Raw genomic sequence first — 17,451 nt, forward strand, 5'->3', positions numbered from 1 at the left:
AGCACTTTGGAAGGCGGAGGTGAGTGGATCACCTGATGTCGGGAGTTCAAGACCAACCTGGCCAACATGGTGAAACCATATCTCTACTAAAAATACAAAAATTAGGCCGGGCACGGTGACTCAAGCCTGTAATCCCAGCACTTTGGGTGGCCGAGGCGGATGGATCACGAGGTCGAGAGATCAACCATCCTGGTCAACATGGTGAAACCCCGTCTCTACTAAAAATACAAAAAAATTAGCTGGGCATGGTGGCACATGCCTGTAATCCCAGCTACTCAGGAGGCTGAGGCAGGAGAATTGCCTGAACCCAGGAGGCAGAGGTTGTGGTGAGCCGAGATCGCGCCATTGCACTCCAGCCTGGGTAACAAGAGCGAAACTCCGTCTCAAAAAAAAAAAAAAAAATACAAAAATTAGCTGAGCATGATGCTGGGCACCTGTAATCCTAACTACTCAGGAGGGTGAGGCAGGAGAATCCCTTGAACCTGGGAGGTGGAGGTTACAGTGAGCTGAGACTGTGCCTTTGCACTCCAGCCTGGGGAACCAGAGCAAGACTCCTTCTAAAAAAAAAAAAAAAAATTTAAATTAGCTAGTGTCATGGTGCATGCCTGTATTCCCAGATGGCTGCAGTGAGCTATGGTTACAATGATGTACTCTAGCCTCAGCAACAGAACAAGACACTGTCTTTATTTTTTTTATTTTTTTGAGACTGACTCTCGCTCTGTCACTCAGACTGGAGTGAAATGGCATGGTCTCAGCTCACTGCAACCTCTGCCTCCCAGGTTCAAGCAATTCTCTGCCTCGGCCTCCCCAGTAGCTGGGATTATAGGCACTCACCAACACACCCAGCTAATTTTTGTATTTTTAGTAGAGATGGAGTTTCACCATCTTGGCAAGGCTAGTCTTGAACTCCTGACCTCATGATCCACCTGCCTCAGCCTCCCAAAGTGCTGGGATTACAGGCATGAGCCACTGTGCCTGGCCGAGACCCTGTCTTTCTAATAATAATTATTATTATAATAATTCTATCTTTCTTTTTTTTTTTTTTTTTTTTTTTTGAGACGGAGTTTCGCTTTTGTTACCCAGGCTGAATTGCAATGGTGCGATCTTGGCTCACCGCAACCTCCGCCTCCTGGGTTCAGGCAATTCTCCTGCCTCAGCCTCCCGAGCTGGGATTACAGACAGGTGCCACCATGCCCAGCTAATTTTTGTATTTTTAGTAGAGACGGGGTTTCACCATGTTGACCAGGATGGTCTCGATCTCCTGACCTCGTGATCCGCCTGCCTCGGCCTCCCAAAGTGCTGGGATTACAGGCGTGAGCCACTGCGCCCGACCTTTTTATTTTTTTTTGAGATGGAGTTTCACTCGTTACCCAGGCTGGAGTGCAATGGCGCGATCTCGGCTCACCGCAACTTCCCCCTCCTGGGTTCAGGCAATTCTCCTGCTTCAGCCTCCTGAGTAGCTGGGATTACAGGCACGCACCACCACGCCCAGCTAATTTTTTGTTTTTTTAGTAGAGACTGGGGTTTCACCATGTTGACCAGGATGGTCTCTCAATATCTTGACCTCGTGATCCACCCACCTCGGCCTCCCAAAGTGCTGGGATTACAGGCTTGAGCCACCACGCCTGGCCTATATTTCTATCTTTCTAATATGGACACCCACTTCCTGCTCAGCCCCTCAAAGAGAAGCCAGTCCAGGAGAGATGGGGCAGACTGGTGAGGTCAGGACTGGGCCACAGAAAAGAGGGCAACTCAGGTGGATTAGGCATTGCAGTAGGAGCCAAGACGGTGGGAGAGGGTCAGTCTTACCGGATTTTGATGGCAAGCACTGCACAGAGGGATCTAACTGTGATGGGGGAACTCCAGGCACAGAATACCTACCCAACTGGAGAACAGGGCGTCAGGAATTCCCAGGAGAGCAGTAATCAAAGCAAGACTATCTACCAGGTGCTGTGGCTCACACCTGTAATCGCGGGGCTTTGGGAGGCTGAGATGGGCAGATCACTTGAAGTAAGGAATTCAAGACCAGCCTGGCCAACATGGTGAAACCCCATCTCTACTAAAAATACAAACATTAGCTGGGCGTGATATGCACGCCTGTAGTCCTAGCTACTCTGGAGGCTGAGGCAGGAGAACTGCTTGAGCTTGGAGGTGGGGGTTGCAGTGAGTCAAGATTGTGCCACTGCACTCCAGCCTGGGTGATGGAACAAGACTCTGACCCACACACATACACACATACACACAGAGAGCAAGACTGGCCAGCAGAGCCTTCTGCAGAATCTATTCTCCCTTCTGTGACTGTCTTGGGAAGCTGAGCATGGCTGGAAAAAAATTCCCAAGGCTGCAACCAGGTCTCAGGGACCCTTTTATTGCTCAATGATTACACAAAAGCATTTAACAATCTCTCGAATGGCCCTGGTGCTTCCCATCTCTCATTTTCCTTTTCTTTTTTTGAAGATGGGGTCTCACTGTGTTGGGGCTGGTCTCGACCACCTGGGCACCTGTGATATTCCAACTTCGGCCTTCCCCCTAGTAGCTAAGAATACAGGCACACACCACTGCACCCCAGAATCTGATTCTTGAAGCTGTTGTTTTGCGACAGGGTTTCACTCTGTTGCCGCAGACTAGAATGCAGTGGTATGATGATAGCTCACTGTAGCCTTGGATTCCTGGACTCAAATCATCATCCTGCATCAGCCTCCCGAAGTGCTGAGATTACAGGTTTGAGCCACTGTGCATGCCCCTGTGGGCCATTATCTTAAAGGTTTAGCATATGCTGACCGATATCATCTCCTGTCTAGGCACAGGCATCTTCAGACTACAGACCTCAGTCATGCTGCCCCGCCTGCTGCTCACCCCTACATCCTGTTGACTCTTTTACATTTCTTTTTTTTTTTTTTTTTTTTTTTGAGACGGAGTTTTTGCTCTTGTCACCCAGGCTGGAGTGCAATGGTGCGATCTCAGCTCACCGCAACCTCCACCTCCTGGGTTCAGGCAAGTATCCTGCCTCAGCCTCCTGAGTAGCTGGGATTACAGGCACATGCCACCATGCCCAGCTAATTTTTTTTCTGTATTTTTAGTAGAGACGGGGTTTCACCATGTTGACCAGGATGGTCTCGATCTCTCGACCTTGTGATCCACCCGCCTCGGCCTCCCAAAGTGCTGGGATTACAGGCTTGAGCCACCGCGCCCGGCTTTCTTTTATAACATTTCTTATGTCTAGTCCCTCCTCTCCCTTCCTTCCTTGGGTCCTTGTTCCTTCTGCCACCTCACCCCATTCTTCCCCTACATTGCAGTAGCCTCCCTTGCACACACACACACACCTCCTCACCCTGCATCAAAATGATCTTTGCTTTTTAAAGCAAATGAGGTTTTTTTTTTGGTGGCGGTGGTTTTGTTTTGAGACAGAGTTTTGCTCTTGTTGCCCAGGCTGGAGTGCAATGGCACGATCTCAGCTCGCCACAACCTCTGCCTCCCAGTTTCAAGCTATTCTCTTGCCTTAGCCTCCCGAGTAGCTGGGATTACAGGCATGTGCCACCACGCCCAGCTAATTTTTGTATTTTTAGTAGAGATGGGGTTTTACCATGTTGGTCAGGCTGGTCTAGAACTTCTGACCTTGTGATCCGCCCATCTCAGCCTCCCAAAGTGCTGGGATTACAGGCGTGAGCCACCATGCCAGGCCTACAACATTTCTTAACTCTGGTCCCTCCTTTCCCTTCCTTCCTTGGGTCCCTGTCCCTTCTGCCACTTTACCACATCCTTCCCCTACATTGCACTAGCCTCCCCTGCACACACACATCCCTCCTCACCCTGCATCAAAATGATCTTTGTTTTTTAAAGCAATTGAATTTTTAACTGAATAATAATTAAAGGAAAAATGTTAATGTATTTTTATTTTGTTTTGTTTTGTTTTGTTTTGTTTTGAGACACGGTCTTGCCCTGTAGCCCAGGATAGAGTGCAGTGGCATGAACATAGCTCACTGCAGCCTCTAAATCCTGGTCTCAAGTGATCCTCCCACCTCAGGCTCCCAGGTAGCTGGGACTACAGGCACATGCCACCAGGCCCAGCTAATCTTTTTAATTTTTGTAAAGATGGAGTCCCGCTGTGTTGTCTGGGCTGGTCTCAAACCCCTGGCCTCAAGTGATCCTTCTGCCTTAGCCTTCCAAAGTGCTGGGATTACAGGCTTGAGACACCACACCTGGACAAAAAAAAAAAAAAAAAAAAAAAAAAAAAAAAAAAAAAAATTTTTAATTCAAAAAACACAAAAGTGAAAAGTCAGTCTCTCTCCCACTCAAACACCCCTGTTCCTCTCCCTAGTTTTTAAATATCTCCTTCTAAAGTTATTATCTGCATAGAAAAGCCCATGGGGGGCCAGATACAGTAGCTCGCGCCTAAAATCCCAACACTTTGGAGGCTGAGGTGGGTAGATCACTTGAGCCCAGGAATTCTAGACCATCCTGGGCCATGTGACAAAACCCCAACTCTACAAAAAATACAAAAATTAGCTTGGTGTGGTGGCTACTAGGGGGGCTGAGGCAGGAGGATGACTTGAGCCCAGGGAGGTAGAGGCTGCAGTGAGCTGTGATCACCAGACCACTGCACTCCAGCCTGAGCAACAGACTGTGACTGTGTCTCAAAAAAACAAAGACCCTGATGCAGTGGCTCATGCCTGTAATCCCAGTACTTTGGAAGCACAAGCCAGGTGGATCGCTGAGGCCAGGAGTTCAAGATCAGCCTAGCCAACATGGCAAAAGCCCATCTCTACCAAAAATAGAAAACTATTAGCCAAGCATGGTGGTGCATATCTGTAGTCCCAGCTACTCCGGAGTAGAACTGCTTGAACCCAGGAGGTGGAGGATGCAATGATCCAAGATCATGCCACTACACTGCAGCCTGGGGGACAGAAGCGAGACTCTGTTTCAAAAACAAAACAAAACAAAAGTGCATAGGTACAACTTGCTTTACAGATGGAAACACATTGCACATAAGATCTACAGTTGCCTAGCACTCAACAAACACCGCTTGAAAGCTGCATAATGTATTAGAGAGATCTAAGATGGCCAGGTGAGGTGCTTAATTATGCCTGTAATCCCTGCACTTTGGGAGGGTGAGGCAGGCGGCTCAAGAGGTAAGGAGTTCGAGACCAGCTTGGCCAACATAGTGAAACCCCATCTCTACTAAAAATACAAAAATTTGCCGGGTGTAGTGGCAGGCACCTGTAGTCCCAGCTACTCGAGAGGCTGAGGCAAGAGAATCTCTTGAACCCAGGAGGCAGAGGTTGTGGTGAGCGGAGATCATGCCACTGCACTCCAGCCTGGGCAACAGAGCAAGACTGTCTATAAAAGAGACAGAGAGATCTAAGATCTACTTTATCCTTACCACCCTCTCAACAGCCCATCCTCCTCCAAGTGACTACCAGGAATCAGATGATATGCCTCCCCCTGCTAAAAATTTGTCAGTGGTTACAACAGAAACCACACTTCTCTCTCTGCACCACTCCCATGGCCCTGCATGACCTGCCCTGCACCATATTCACTTTCTGACCTCCACACCCCGCCTCCACTCTGCTCCACTGGTGCCCTGGTCTCGCTGCTCTTTGACCAAAATAAGCCCATTCCGCCCCACGCCAGGACATCTGCACCGGCTATCTGGTAAAGCGTCCTGCTCCTTGGGCTCTCCACCAGCTCACTCTTGGATCATCAGGCGACAGTTCCGAGGTCACCTCCTCAGAGTGGCTTCCCTGACCCATCACTACAACATTGTTTCCTTCATTGCACGGAATAGGAGCAAAGACTGCTTTTGCATGTGTTGATTTACTATTTCCCCATTTTATTTATTTTTATTTAACTTTTAGAGATGGGATCTCACTTTTTCGACCAGACAGGAGTGCAGTGGTGCCATCACGGCTCACTGCAGCCTCGGCCTTCCTGGCTCAAGCGATGCTGTTTCCCCATTTTAAGATGTGAGTGTAAGGCGAGGCGAGGTGGCTCATGCCTGCAGTCCTAACACTTTGGAAGGACGAGGCGGGAGGATCGCTTGAGCCCAGGAGTTTGAGACCGGCCTGGGCAACACAGAGAGACCCTGTCTCTAAAAAACATTTGGTCGGGCGCGGTGGCTCAAGCCTATAATCCCAACACTTTGGGAGGCCGAGGCGGGCGGATGGTCAGGAGATCAAGACCATCCTGGCCAACATGATGAAACCCCGTCTCTACTAAAAAAAAGTAGTCGGGTGTGGTGGCGCACGCCTCTAGTCCCAGCTACTTGGGAGGCTGAGGCAGGGAAATTGCTTGAACCCGGGAGGCGAAGGTTACATCACAGTGGAGCCAAGATCTCGCCACTGCGCTGCAGCCTGGAGACACAGCAAGCCACCGTTTAAAACAAAAAAAAATTAAAAATTAGCTAGGCACGGTGGCGCACGCCAGTAATCCTAGCTACTCCGGAGGCTGAGAGGGAGGTCAAGCCTGTAGCGAGCTGTGATCACACTCCTGCGCTCCAGACTGGGCGACAGAGGAAGACCCTGTCTCAATACTATAAAAAATAAAGGAGAACCGCTGTTTATTGACTGTCCAAGGATGGTGTTGGGACAGGACTAGAGGGGATGAAGTTGCCCATTTTAAAGACTAGGACAGCGAGGTCATCCCCAATCTCTGTGCACGGACTCTGCAGAAGTGCGCTCTTACTGCTCTGGGCTAGCAAGCTTGCACCAGCGTCCAAGTTGCGCTCTAGGACTACTCCGACGTCAGACCACGCCCCGTCTCCAACGCCCAGCGCAGGCCCCACCCCCAATCTCGCGAGAGCTGAGAAGCGGAAAATGGCGCTGATGTAAGCGCAAGCTCGCATTGCCCAGAAGGTGGCCGCTGCCTAAACTGGAGCCGCTGGAGCCGCAGGAACAAGAGGCCGAGCTGTATCGAAGATGGTGAGCGCGGCGCCGGGGTCGCGGGCACGGCGGAGAGGCGGGGACTAGCGGGGAGCAGCCCTGTCGCGCATACACCCTCCGGCCGACCCCGCCCCCACATCCGGGCACCCGTCCGCCGCTGGCTGTCAATCGGAGAGCGTCCCCGAGCCCGGCCTGGAGTGGACCACGCCCACTAGGCTAGGTCCCCACCCCTGAATTTCGTACTTCCGGGCCCCCTGCACCTCCAAGATTGTCCACACTTCTCGAGGCCGGCCGGTGTTTCTCCATCCTCAAACAGTCCTTGTCTGGCTCCTTCTAGCATCTTCCCAGTCGCGCCCTGCCCATAGCCCCGCCTCCGTATCGTTGGCCCCGCCCACTCTCCCTAGGCCACGCCCCTGCTTGTACTGGGGCTCCCACTTATCCTAGTTTCAGAGAGGAGGTGCTTCTCCCATGTGCATAAGGAGCTCAGTCCAGACCAGTGCAGTGACTCATGCCTGTAATTCCAGTACTTTGGGAGGCTGAGGCAAGTGTTATCACTTGAGACCAGGGGTTCAAGACCAGCGAGGGCAATATGGCGAGATCCCATCTTTATAAAAAGGAACGTAGTCTACCCTTACTTATCCCCCTGTCCTCTTCTGCTGGTGATTCCTTAGGATGGGGGCCAACTGGGTGGACCCAGATCCCAGAAGGTGCTCTCTCCTTTCCACCAGGAGGAGAAACCTTCAGGGCCAAGCCCGGACATGCCGGCTACTGCAGAGCCCAGCTCCAGTGAGACCGACAAGGAAGTGTTGTCCCCGGCTGGGCCAGCTGCAGCCACCTCCTCCATGGCGGAGGAGCCAGGCCCTGAGCAGGCAACCACACCGCTAGTGTGGGAACGTGGAGGGCCTGGAGGGACTCAGCAGGGCTCATCCCCAGCCCCAGACAGCTGCCAGCCTGGGCCGGGACCCAGCCCGGGCCTGACGAGCATAGTCTCCGGGACCAGCGAGGACCTGCGGCCTCCCAGACGACGCCCACCTTCAGGTGATCTGTGATGGGGCCTTCTGGGGAGTCACAGGCCCTGGAACAATAAAAGGAAGGAGTAGAGAATCTCTAACCCTGGGGGCCTTTATAGAGGGATGCCACTCATCATTTTACTGAGCAGCCAGTGGATGCCAGGCTGTGGCTTCAGTGTTGAGCCCGGCCAATCCAGCCCCTGCACTGTGGCAGATCAGTATCTTGTGGGAGGTAGAGAGTAAAGGCCCTAGCATCGAATTTGCTTCTCTGGGGCAGAGCCCTGGGGTCACGGACAGCACTAGTGAGGAAGGGACCAGTGACTCCTGTTCTGTGCGTCCTGCAGGGAAGCATATCCCCTGCTCCAGCCCTGGCTGCTGCCTCAGTTTCCCCAGCATCCGTGACCTGGCACAGCATCTGCGAACCCACTGCCCGCCCACACAGTCCCTGGAAGGTAGGGCCAGGGCTGGTCATGGGGAGGCAGGTTAGGGTGGGAAACAGGCGGAGTCCTTCGGAGCCAGCCTTGGCCACCCCCCTCCACTCTTCTGTCCTTCATCCCTACTAGGCAAGCTCTTCCGCTGCTCGGCCCTGAGCTGCACCGAGACCTTCCCCAGCATGCAGGAGCTGGTGACTCACAGCAAACTGCATTACAAGCCCAATCGCTACTTCAAGTGAGACCCTGACCTCTTGAGCTCCGCCCTGCCGTAGCCTCACCCTGTGTGTGGGCTCCAGTCCCGTCTCCTTTCCTGGTCAGGATGTTGGAGGGCGGGACTTGATGTGGGCGAGGCTTTGGACAAGTCCCGCCCTCGCCTCCCTGGATGGGCGGGCATATGTGGGCGTGGCTCCACCCAGCCCGACTTTGTTTCCCAAGTGGAAAACCCAGCCACCTAACTTAAAATTGAGACTTCTTTCTGGGTTTCCCCAGGGTTCCCATCCGAAGTGGTCAGGAAGGGTCGCTGCCACAGTTGTCCGGGAGCTGGGAGGCAACCGGGGCCCAGGCTCCGTTCCCACGCTCGCAGGGCGGGTGGCATGGCACAGGCCCCTCTCCCTGGTCGTCCTGGAGGCCCAGCCCGGCCCTCTGCCCGCCCCCAGGTGTGAGAACTGCCTCCTGCGCTTCCGCACGCACCGCTCGCTCTTCAAGCACCTGCATGTTTGCGCAGAGCATGCGCAGAGTCCAGCCCCGCCGCCACCCCCGGCCTTGGACCGGGAGCCACCCGCGCCCGAACGGCCCCCGGAGGCCGACCCCGCGTCAGCGCCGGGCCTGCCGTTCCCGCTGCTCGAGCCTTTCACGACCCCTGCCCCTGCCCCCTCCGGGCCCTTCCTGCCCTACTTGAACCCTGCGCCCTTTGGCCTAAGCCCCCCGCGCCTGCGGCCCTTCCTGGCCGCCGCGCCCGGGCCGCCGGCCTCTAGCGCCGCCGTCTGGAAAAAGAGCCAAGGTGAGTGTGGTGCGGGGCTCCAGGAGGGCGGGCTGGGCTCGCCCTGACTCTGAACTTGACCCTCCCCTTTACCGCAGGTGCTGGCAGCAGCCCTCGAAGACCCCAGGGCGGCTCCGACGCGCCCTCAGGTGCGTGCAGGTGACCACCAGGGAGGGGTGGAAGGGCTTTCTTTCCTGCGCCCTGCGGGGTGAGGTGGATACCGGGAGGCAGCAGTGCCCATCCCCTTCCCAGGGGGACAGAAATGCCACCGTCCCGAAATACAGGATTTTTGCCTTAAATATGACTGGCACCTGCGCCTTCATCTGCGCCGGCGTTCCCGTGTAAACCTCGTGCCCCGTTCACCGTTCACCTCGAAGCGGGCTTCTCCCCGGCGGTGGATCCGGGGATGGGAGTAGGGGACGCGGAGAAGCCAAGTTGGGTTTCCCCAACTCTAGGGGCAGGCAGACCCCGGAGAAACGGATCCAGGCGCCTGGAAGCTGATGGGGGCGGGGAAAGGTCCCACCGACCCTTGCCCGTGTCCTCCATCCTTGGCGTACGGGTCCTCTGGGTTGGGGACTGACGGGGTCCCACCTGCCTGCAGGGCACGCGGCCCCGAGCCGCATCGTGTGGGAGCACACGCGCGGCCGCTACTCGTGCATGCAGTGCGCCTTCTCCACGGCCTCGCGGCCCGCCATGACCCTGCACCTGGAGGACCACCGCCCCGGCACCCCCGCGGCCCCCGCGCCCGGGCCGCCACGCCCCGACGCCCCGGCGGGTAAGGCCGAGGACTGCTTGGGTGGAGAGGGGGGCAGGGGCCCAAGGCGCTGAGGCTCAGCCTCCCCACTCCTCTGCCCACCCAGATCCGGCCCCGCTTGCACCCAAGGTGTCGCCGTTGCTGTCAGAGGGGGAGCTTCCAGTGTTCTCGCAGCTCTGAATCCCAGCACTTTGGGATTGGGCCATGGGGTGTAGGTAGTTTTGTCGTTTGGAGGGTGCTACAGGGAAGGGGGTTAGGGGTGGACAATAAAGAAGGCACCATGAGCCAGCCTGTGCTGTGTCCCGGTCCCTTGCCCCTCCGAAACGCAGTGGGCCGAAGCCCAGCAGTCAAGGAGAGATCACGTTTCATGAGTACCACCTGGGTCCGCAGGTCCAAGCCTCACAACCCACCTGTATCTTATCTCCCTATCACCCCAATACTGGGGCCTAGGTCCCCACTTCTAGCTGTAGTTGAGGTCTCCAGGACCCACTGTCCTGTTCTCCCTTGTCGATAAACCAAATGGGATGGGACTCTCTAGTTTTAAGAAGTCCTGGCTGGGCGCAGTGGCTCACACCTGTAATCCCAGCACTTTGGGAGGCAGAGGCAGGTGGATCATGAGGTCAGCAATTTGAGACCAGCCCGACTAACATGGTGAAACCCCATCTCCACTAAATACAAAGAATTAGCTGGGTGTGGTGGCTGGCACCTGTAATCCCAGCTCAGGTGAGCCACCCACCTCGGACTCCCAAAGTGCTGGGATTACAGGCGTGAGCCACGGCACCTGGCCTCCTGGGACTTTCCATCCCCCAGCGTGTCCACCTCAGGCTCTGAGTCGAAGCCATCCAGGTACAGAAGCCCAGGGCCACCTGCCCCACACCTTCTCAGTGCCAGGTCACCTCAAAGATGGACAGCTCTGGGCTCCAGAGGCCCTTCGGCTGCTTTGAGGGACAGGAGGGGATCCTCAGGCCCTTAGAACCGATCTGTCTGCCCCACTGCCCACAGCCTCACCAGAGGCCTGAAGACTGCCCTGTCCTTGATGGGGCTGTGATATGATGGGACTGCAGCCTCAGCTCACATGGCTTGGGTTGGGTGTCCACCCTCCCAGCACCCCTAGGCCCCAGCTGAGGTGATTGTCACTCAGGATGGGGCCGGACACACCATTGGGAGGCCCCAGTGCTCCAAGGCCTCCTAAGCTCCCCCTTCTCAGTCAGAAGCCTTGAAACCACAACTGTGAGACCCTCGAGGAGACTCGACCCCCCCTGCCTCCCAATACCCTCATCCTTAAAAGGGTGTCATGATGATGGGTGAGCCCTTTGGAGTGGATAGGAGGATGAACAGCTGGCCTTGGGGAGAGGAAGGGGTTTGGGAAATGTCTGCTGAGTACCTCACATTCCTCTGGCCACTAAGCCCATGGCTGCCTGGGACCCTCTCTACCTGGGGAGGAGGGTAGGACAGGGTCAAGGGACCCTTTTTTAATTTTTTTAAATAGACCAAATCTCACTCTGTTGCCCAGGCAGGGCTCACTACAACCTCCACCTCCCTGGTTCAAGCGATTATCCTGCCTCAGCCTCCCAAGTAGCTGGGACTACAGGCACCCACTACCACGCTGGCTAATTTTTGTAAATTTAGTAGAGATGGGGTTTCACCATGTTGGCCAGGCTGGTGTCGAACTGCTGACCTTGTGATTCACCCACCTTGGCCTCCCAAAGTTCTAGGATTACAGGCATGAGCCACCACGCCTGGCCCAAGGGGCCCATTTTACAGGTAGAGAAAGTGAGGCTAGGAGGTCCCTAGCCAGTCCCAGTTCCAAGTCCAAGGCACTGAATCTGCACCATCTTGGGAGCTGGGCACAGTTACCATGGGATGAAAAAACCCTGGCAGCAGGTCCAGAGGACACTCCTCTGTTCCCATGCTCTGAAGTTCCCTAGATCTGGCTGTAGTCCAAGCCCCCCCCCCCCCATCTCCTGGGACAGCACTGTGTTCTCTGTCCCCCAGGCCCCTAACCCCTCTCACGGGCCTGGGGGCCCCCAGGAGTCTTAATTCCCCATCAATTTCCTTATTTGGCTACCCCCAGATCTAGGCCATGCTACTTCCCAGTCTGTCACCATCTGTCCAGAGAGACCCAGAGTCAACAAGCGCCTTGGTCCAGGGACCTCTCCTCCACCCCATCACCCACGGAGATGGGACGGCCCTTCCTGTGTGAACAATGGGTCCACGGCCACCACGCTGCCCTCTGGGATAAACTGACTCTGTCCCAAGGCCTGGGGAACTGGGTCACCACCTGACATCTGCCATTCACCCTGTCCACCCCAAAAACTATCTCCTACCCTCAAGCGGGTCCCCAACTCCTAAGCACTGGAGGCCAGTCCTCTTGGGCCCCGGCTCCGCCCAGCAGGGGGCGCCCAGAAGAGCCGGGAGCGAAGCGCCGGCCGCGGTCGGGTTGGCAGGAAGGGTTGTCCAGCCGGTCGCTGGCGCCAAACAGCTCTAAGGGTGGTCAGAGCCCTGTGCACCGCCCGGCATTTGTCCACCTGCAGCTGTCACCTGCAGTGACCGTCCACTCACCCTCACCGCGGACCGGGAGCGGGAAGGTGGAGCGCACCCCGCGGCCCTGGGATCCGCTGCCCACGTGCTCCCACCCCCCACCCCCCCCCCACATTGCGCACCCATGTTCCCATTCCCGACCCCGCAAAGTCCCCGAGCTGCGCCCTAACGAATTCCCACTCCTCCTGGTCCGTGCTGGCTTCTCCGGGATTCCGGAGCCGTCGGTCCCTGTCTGCAGCCTCGCCGCGAGGACCCCTGCGAGGAGCCCCCATGGAGGCGCCAGATACACAAACGAGAATGGGGGGAACTCGTACCATGACGACCTCGCCGGGACCTGCGCGACACCCCCACAGCGCCCCCGCGGGGTCTTGGTGCAAGCGCCCTGGCTGGACCCTCGTAGCTACCAGAGTGCACGGGTATCGACCGGCGCAGGCACCTGGGGATTCATCACCTGTCTTCCAATTCTTCAGTTACTTTGACTGACCAGCCTACTGTATACTCGTGGCCAAGAATTGCTTGTTTTTCTTTTCTTTTTATTATTTATTTATATTTAATTTTTAATTTTTTAAGTTTATTTTTTAAGATGGGGTTTCACCATGTTGGTCAGGCTGGTCTCGAACTCCTGACCTCAGGTGATCCACCCACCTCAGCCTCCCAAAGTGCTGGGATTACAGGCGTGAGTTACCTCGCCTGGTGTTTTTTGTTTGTTTGTTTGTTTTTTGTTTTTTTTTAAGACAACATCTGGCTCTGTCACTCAACCTGGAGTGCAATGGTGCAATCTCGGCTTATAGCAATCTCCACCTCCCAGGTTCAAGCGGTTCTCCTGCATCCCCCTCTCAAGTAGCTGGGATTACAGGCGCACACCATCACACCCAGCTAATTTTTGTGTTTTTAGTAGAGACAAGGTTTCACCATGTTGGCCAGGCTGGTCTCGAACTCGTGACTTCAAGTGATCCGCCCGCCTTGGCCTCCCAAAGTGCTGGGATTACAGACATGAGCCACCACGTTCCACCTGGCTGACCTTTCTTGAATTTATTTAACTAAATGAGAAGGATCCAGATGGAGCTGGGAGGGAGACTCGTTTGTTTTGAGGACTTTGCTCTTCCACAGGGCCCTTCCTGCATCTGCTCTGCTGCAGGGGATATACAACACAATGAGAAGTAGCTCTGTCCATTTGTTTTCAAGCCTCCTTTAAGAGCACAGGCATCAGGATTCTGCCAAGATGGCACCATTGCACTCCATCCTGGTGACAGAGCGAGACTCCATCTCCCCCCCCGCCCCCCCCCCCAAAAAAAAGAGAAAACGACCAGGCTGGGTGACTGGGTGCAGTGGCTCATTCCTGTAATTCCAGCACTTTGGGAGGCCAAGGCTGGTGGATCACCCGAGGTCAGGGGTTCAAGACCAACCTGGCCAACATGGTGAAACCCCATCTTTACTAAAAATACAAAAATTAGCTGGGCGTGGTGGCAGGTGCCTGTAATCCCAGCTACTCAAGAGGTTGAGGCAGAAGAATCGTTTGAACCCGGGAGGTGGAGGTTGCAGTGAGCCAAGATTGCACCACTGCACTCCAGCCTGGGTGACAGAGCAAGACTCTATCAAAAAAGAAGAGAGAGAGAAAGAAAAGGGAGGGAGAGGAGAGGAGGAGAAGAGAAGGAAAGGAAAAAAAATAAGGAAAGAGAGCAAGTTCGACCAGTTCATTTCCGAGTCTTTTTTTTTTCTTTTAAGAGAAAGGGTCCCATTCTGTGTGTGTGTGTGTGTGTGTGTGTGTGTGTGTGTGTGTGTTAGAAGCTCACTATGTTGCCCAGGCTGGTCTGGAACTGGAACACCTGGGCTCAAGCGGTCGCCCGTCTTGGCCTCCCAAAATGCAAGGATTACAGTTGTGAGCCACCTTTCCCAGCCTTCTCTTCATTCTTGTTGCTCCAAGTGTGTTCCACAGAAGGGCAGCATTGGCATCACCTGGGACCTGACTCATCACTTGGGTCAGAACATGCACATTAACAGCGGCTCGGAGTGACTCGGGGGAACCAGGGCTTCTCACCTTAGCTGTGTATGACAATCACCAGCCTTTTTTTTTTTTTTGAGATGGAGTCTGTCTCTCACCAGATCGCGGAGTGCAGTGGCGCAATCTCGGATCACTGCAACCTCTGCCTCCCGGGTTCAGCCGATTCTCCTGCCTCAGCCTCCCGAGTAGCTGGGATTACAGGCACCCACCATCACGCCTGGCTAAATTCTGCATTTTTAGTGGAGCCATGTTGGCCAGGGTGGTCTCAACCTTCTGGCCTCAAGGGATCTGCCCACCTCGACCTCCCAAAGTGTTGGGATGACAGGCGTGAGCCACTGCACCCGGCCTTCAATCTCTTTTCTGATTCTTCCTTAGCTCCACAACTTCTAGGGTTCGGCTATATTCACTCCTCTGCAGTCGACAGACACCCACTGGGACAACTCCCAAATTCATCATTCCAATCCAAACCGTAGGGTCCAGTGCCTTCCCGGCTTCTACCACAAGGGAGCGACACACAACTCCCACATTCATCACTCCAGTCCAAACCCTAGGGCCCAGTGCCTTCCCGGCCTCTACCACAAGGGGGCGAAACACCCAAATTCATTCCAGTCCAAATCCCAGGGTCCAGTGCCTTCCCGGCCTCTACCACCAGGGGCACAACTCCCAAATTGACAATGTGTGTAATTTGGGGGATGCTATGCCTGATTTGGGGGATGTAGATAATTGGTATTACCAGCCATCATCACACCATCTCATTGTGGTGTAACCTCAGAGGGAAACTGAGGCTTGAGAAGGACAGTGGCTTCCCTAAAGACACTTGACTAAAGATACAGGTATTGTTTCCAAGGATGTGGTATTGGAACCTGGGTCCATTCAACAGCAAAGAACAGGTTCTTGGCTGGGCATGGTGGCTCATGCCTGTAATTCTAGCACTTTGGGAGGCTGACTTGGGCGGATCACTTGAGGTCGGGAGTTGAAGACCAGCCTGGCCAATATGGTGAAAACCCATCTCTATTAAAAAATACAAAATGTTAGCGGGGTGTGTTGGTGCATGCCTGTAATCCCAGCTACTTGGTAGGCTGAGGCATGAGAATCGCTTAATCCGGGGGGGCAGAGGTTTCAGTGAGCCAAGATTGCACCACTGCACTCCAACCTGGGCAAATAGAGTGAGACTCAGTCTCAGGGAAAAAAAAAAAAAGTTCTTGCATGTATGTACACACACAGGAGGCTGGGCTGGTGCTGAGAAGGATTTTTTGTTTTGGTTTTTGAGACAGGGACTCACTCTGTCCCCCAGGCTGGAGTGCAGTGGCACGGTCATGGCTCACTGCAGCCTTGACCTCCTGGGCTCAAGTGATCCTCCTGTCTCAGCCTCCCACATAGCTGAGATTATAGGCACATGACACCCTGCCTGGCTAATTTTTAAGTATTTCATAGTCACAGGATCTTGTTATGTTGCCCATACTTGTCTCTAACTCCTGGGCTGAGGCAATCTTCCTGCCTTGGCCTCCCAGAGTGCTGGGATTACAGGCATGAGCCACGATGCCTGTCCAAATTCAACATTTTGGAAGCTCACTTCGCTGAAGGTCATGCTGGTGGTGGCGTTAAAAGTGATCTGTGGGTGGGACTCTCATACTTGTGTACAGGCGAGAAGGCATTCCTGGGCCTTCTTGAACTGCTGACCTTAGAACTTTCTTTTCTTCTTTCTTTTTTTTTTTTTCAGACCAAGTCTCACTCTGTTGCCCAGGCTGGAGTACCGTGGTGTGATCTCGGCTCACTGCAACCTCTGCCTCCCGGATTCAAGTGATTCTCCTGCCTCAGCCTCTCGAGTAGCTGGGATTACAGGTGCTCATCACCACACCGGGTTAATTTTTTGTATTTTTAGTTGAGATGGGGTTTCACCATATCGGCCAGGCTGATCTTGAACTCCCAACCTCAGATGATCCTCCCACCTTGGCCTCCCAAAGTGTTAGGGTTACAGGTGTGAACCACCACACCCAACTGCCAGTTCTGTCTTTCTAAAAAATTGTTCAGGCCATTCCAGTATGTGCTCAAACTGAAAACCAGGGCTCTCTACTCTCTTAGCAAGAGTTTTGTCCCTTCTTCTACCGTGACCAAGATCACCCATCTCCTGTGGGCTGAGCCCTGTGGTCATGGCTTGCCCTTATCTGGCCAGGCCGCCACACCACGACCGACTGCATTGACCCTCTCATGGCCCCTGTGTCTGTCTCCTGGTTCCTCTTCTCTCTGCCATTTCTAATGTAACTTCTGGGAATCTGGGGTATCTTCATGTCCTCAGACGCCCTCAGTCCTTCAAGACTACAAGGCCTGTTTTTTTTTTTTTTTTTTTTTTTTTTTTTTTTTTTTTTTGAGATGGAGTTTCACTCTGTCAACCAGCATGGAGTTCAGTGGCATGATCTTGACTCACTGCAACTTCCACCTCCCAAGTTCAAGCGATTCTCCCCCTCCCAAGTAGCTGGGATCACAGGAGTGCGACACCACACCTGGCTAATTTTTGTATTTTTAGTAGAGACAGGGTTTCTCCATGTTGTCCAGACTGGTCTCGATCTCCTGACCTCAGATGATCTGCCCTCCTTGACCTCCCAAAGTGCTAGGATTACAGGTGTGAGACACCGTGCCCAGCCTTTTTTTGTTTTTTTTTGTTTGTTTGTTTTTCTTTTAGTGTGGCTCTCGATTGATTGATTGATTGAGATTGAAATAGAGTCTAGCTCTGTCACCAGTGCAGTGGTGTGATCATAGCTGACTCCAGCCTCTGTCTCATGGTCTCATGCAATCTTCCCGCCTCAGCCTCCCAAGCAGCTGGGACCACAGGTGGGTATCATCACACCTGGCTAA

The 17,451-nt window shown here is 54.2% G+C and overlaps 1 protein-coding gene across 3 annotated transcripts; it reads left to right on the plus strand.

The window, feature by feature from the left end:
- The first annotated feature begins 6,718 nt into the window (after nucleotides 1-6,718).
- Nucleotides 6,719-16,919, plus strand: ZNF414 (zinc finger protein 414). 3 transcript variants are annotated; one of them, XM_010349599.3, is made up of 8 exons: nucleotides 6,719-6,917; nucleotides 7,607-7,916; nucleotides 8,233-8,340; nucleotides 8,452-8,557; nucleotides 8,979-9,322; nucleotides 9,400-9,450; nucleotides 9,903-10,076; nucleotides 12,130-13,878. In XM_010349599.3, exons 1-8 carry the CDS (start codon nucleotides 6,915-6,917, stop codon nucleotides 12,300-12,302), a joined length of 1,269 nt encoding a protein of 422 aa, XP_010347901.3. In that variant the 5' UTR covers nucleotides 6,719-6,914; the 3' UTR covers nucleotides 12,303-13,878. The 3 variants fall into 3 exon arrangements, with proteins under 3 accessions (XP_010347901.3, XP_074240788.1, XP_003938955.1); XM_074384687.1 differs by lacking the exon at nucleotides 12,130-13,878 and adding an exon at nucleotides 16,319-16,919 and having other exon boundaries at nucleotides 6,726-6,917; XM_003938906.4 differs by lacking the exon at nucleotides 12,130-13,878 and adding an exon at nucleotides 10,162-12,118 and having other exon boundaries at nucleotides 6,728-6,917.
- The last annotated feature ends 532 nt before the right edge of the window (nucleotides 16,920-17,451 follow it).

This window comes from Saimiri boliviensis, chromosome 14, assembly GCF_048565385.1.
Source record: "Saimiri boliviensis isolate mSaiBol1 chromosome 14, mSaiBol1.pri, whole genome shotgun sequence".
NCBI lineage: Eukaryota > Metazoa > Chordata > Mammalia > Primates > Cebidae > Saimiri > Saimiri boliviensis.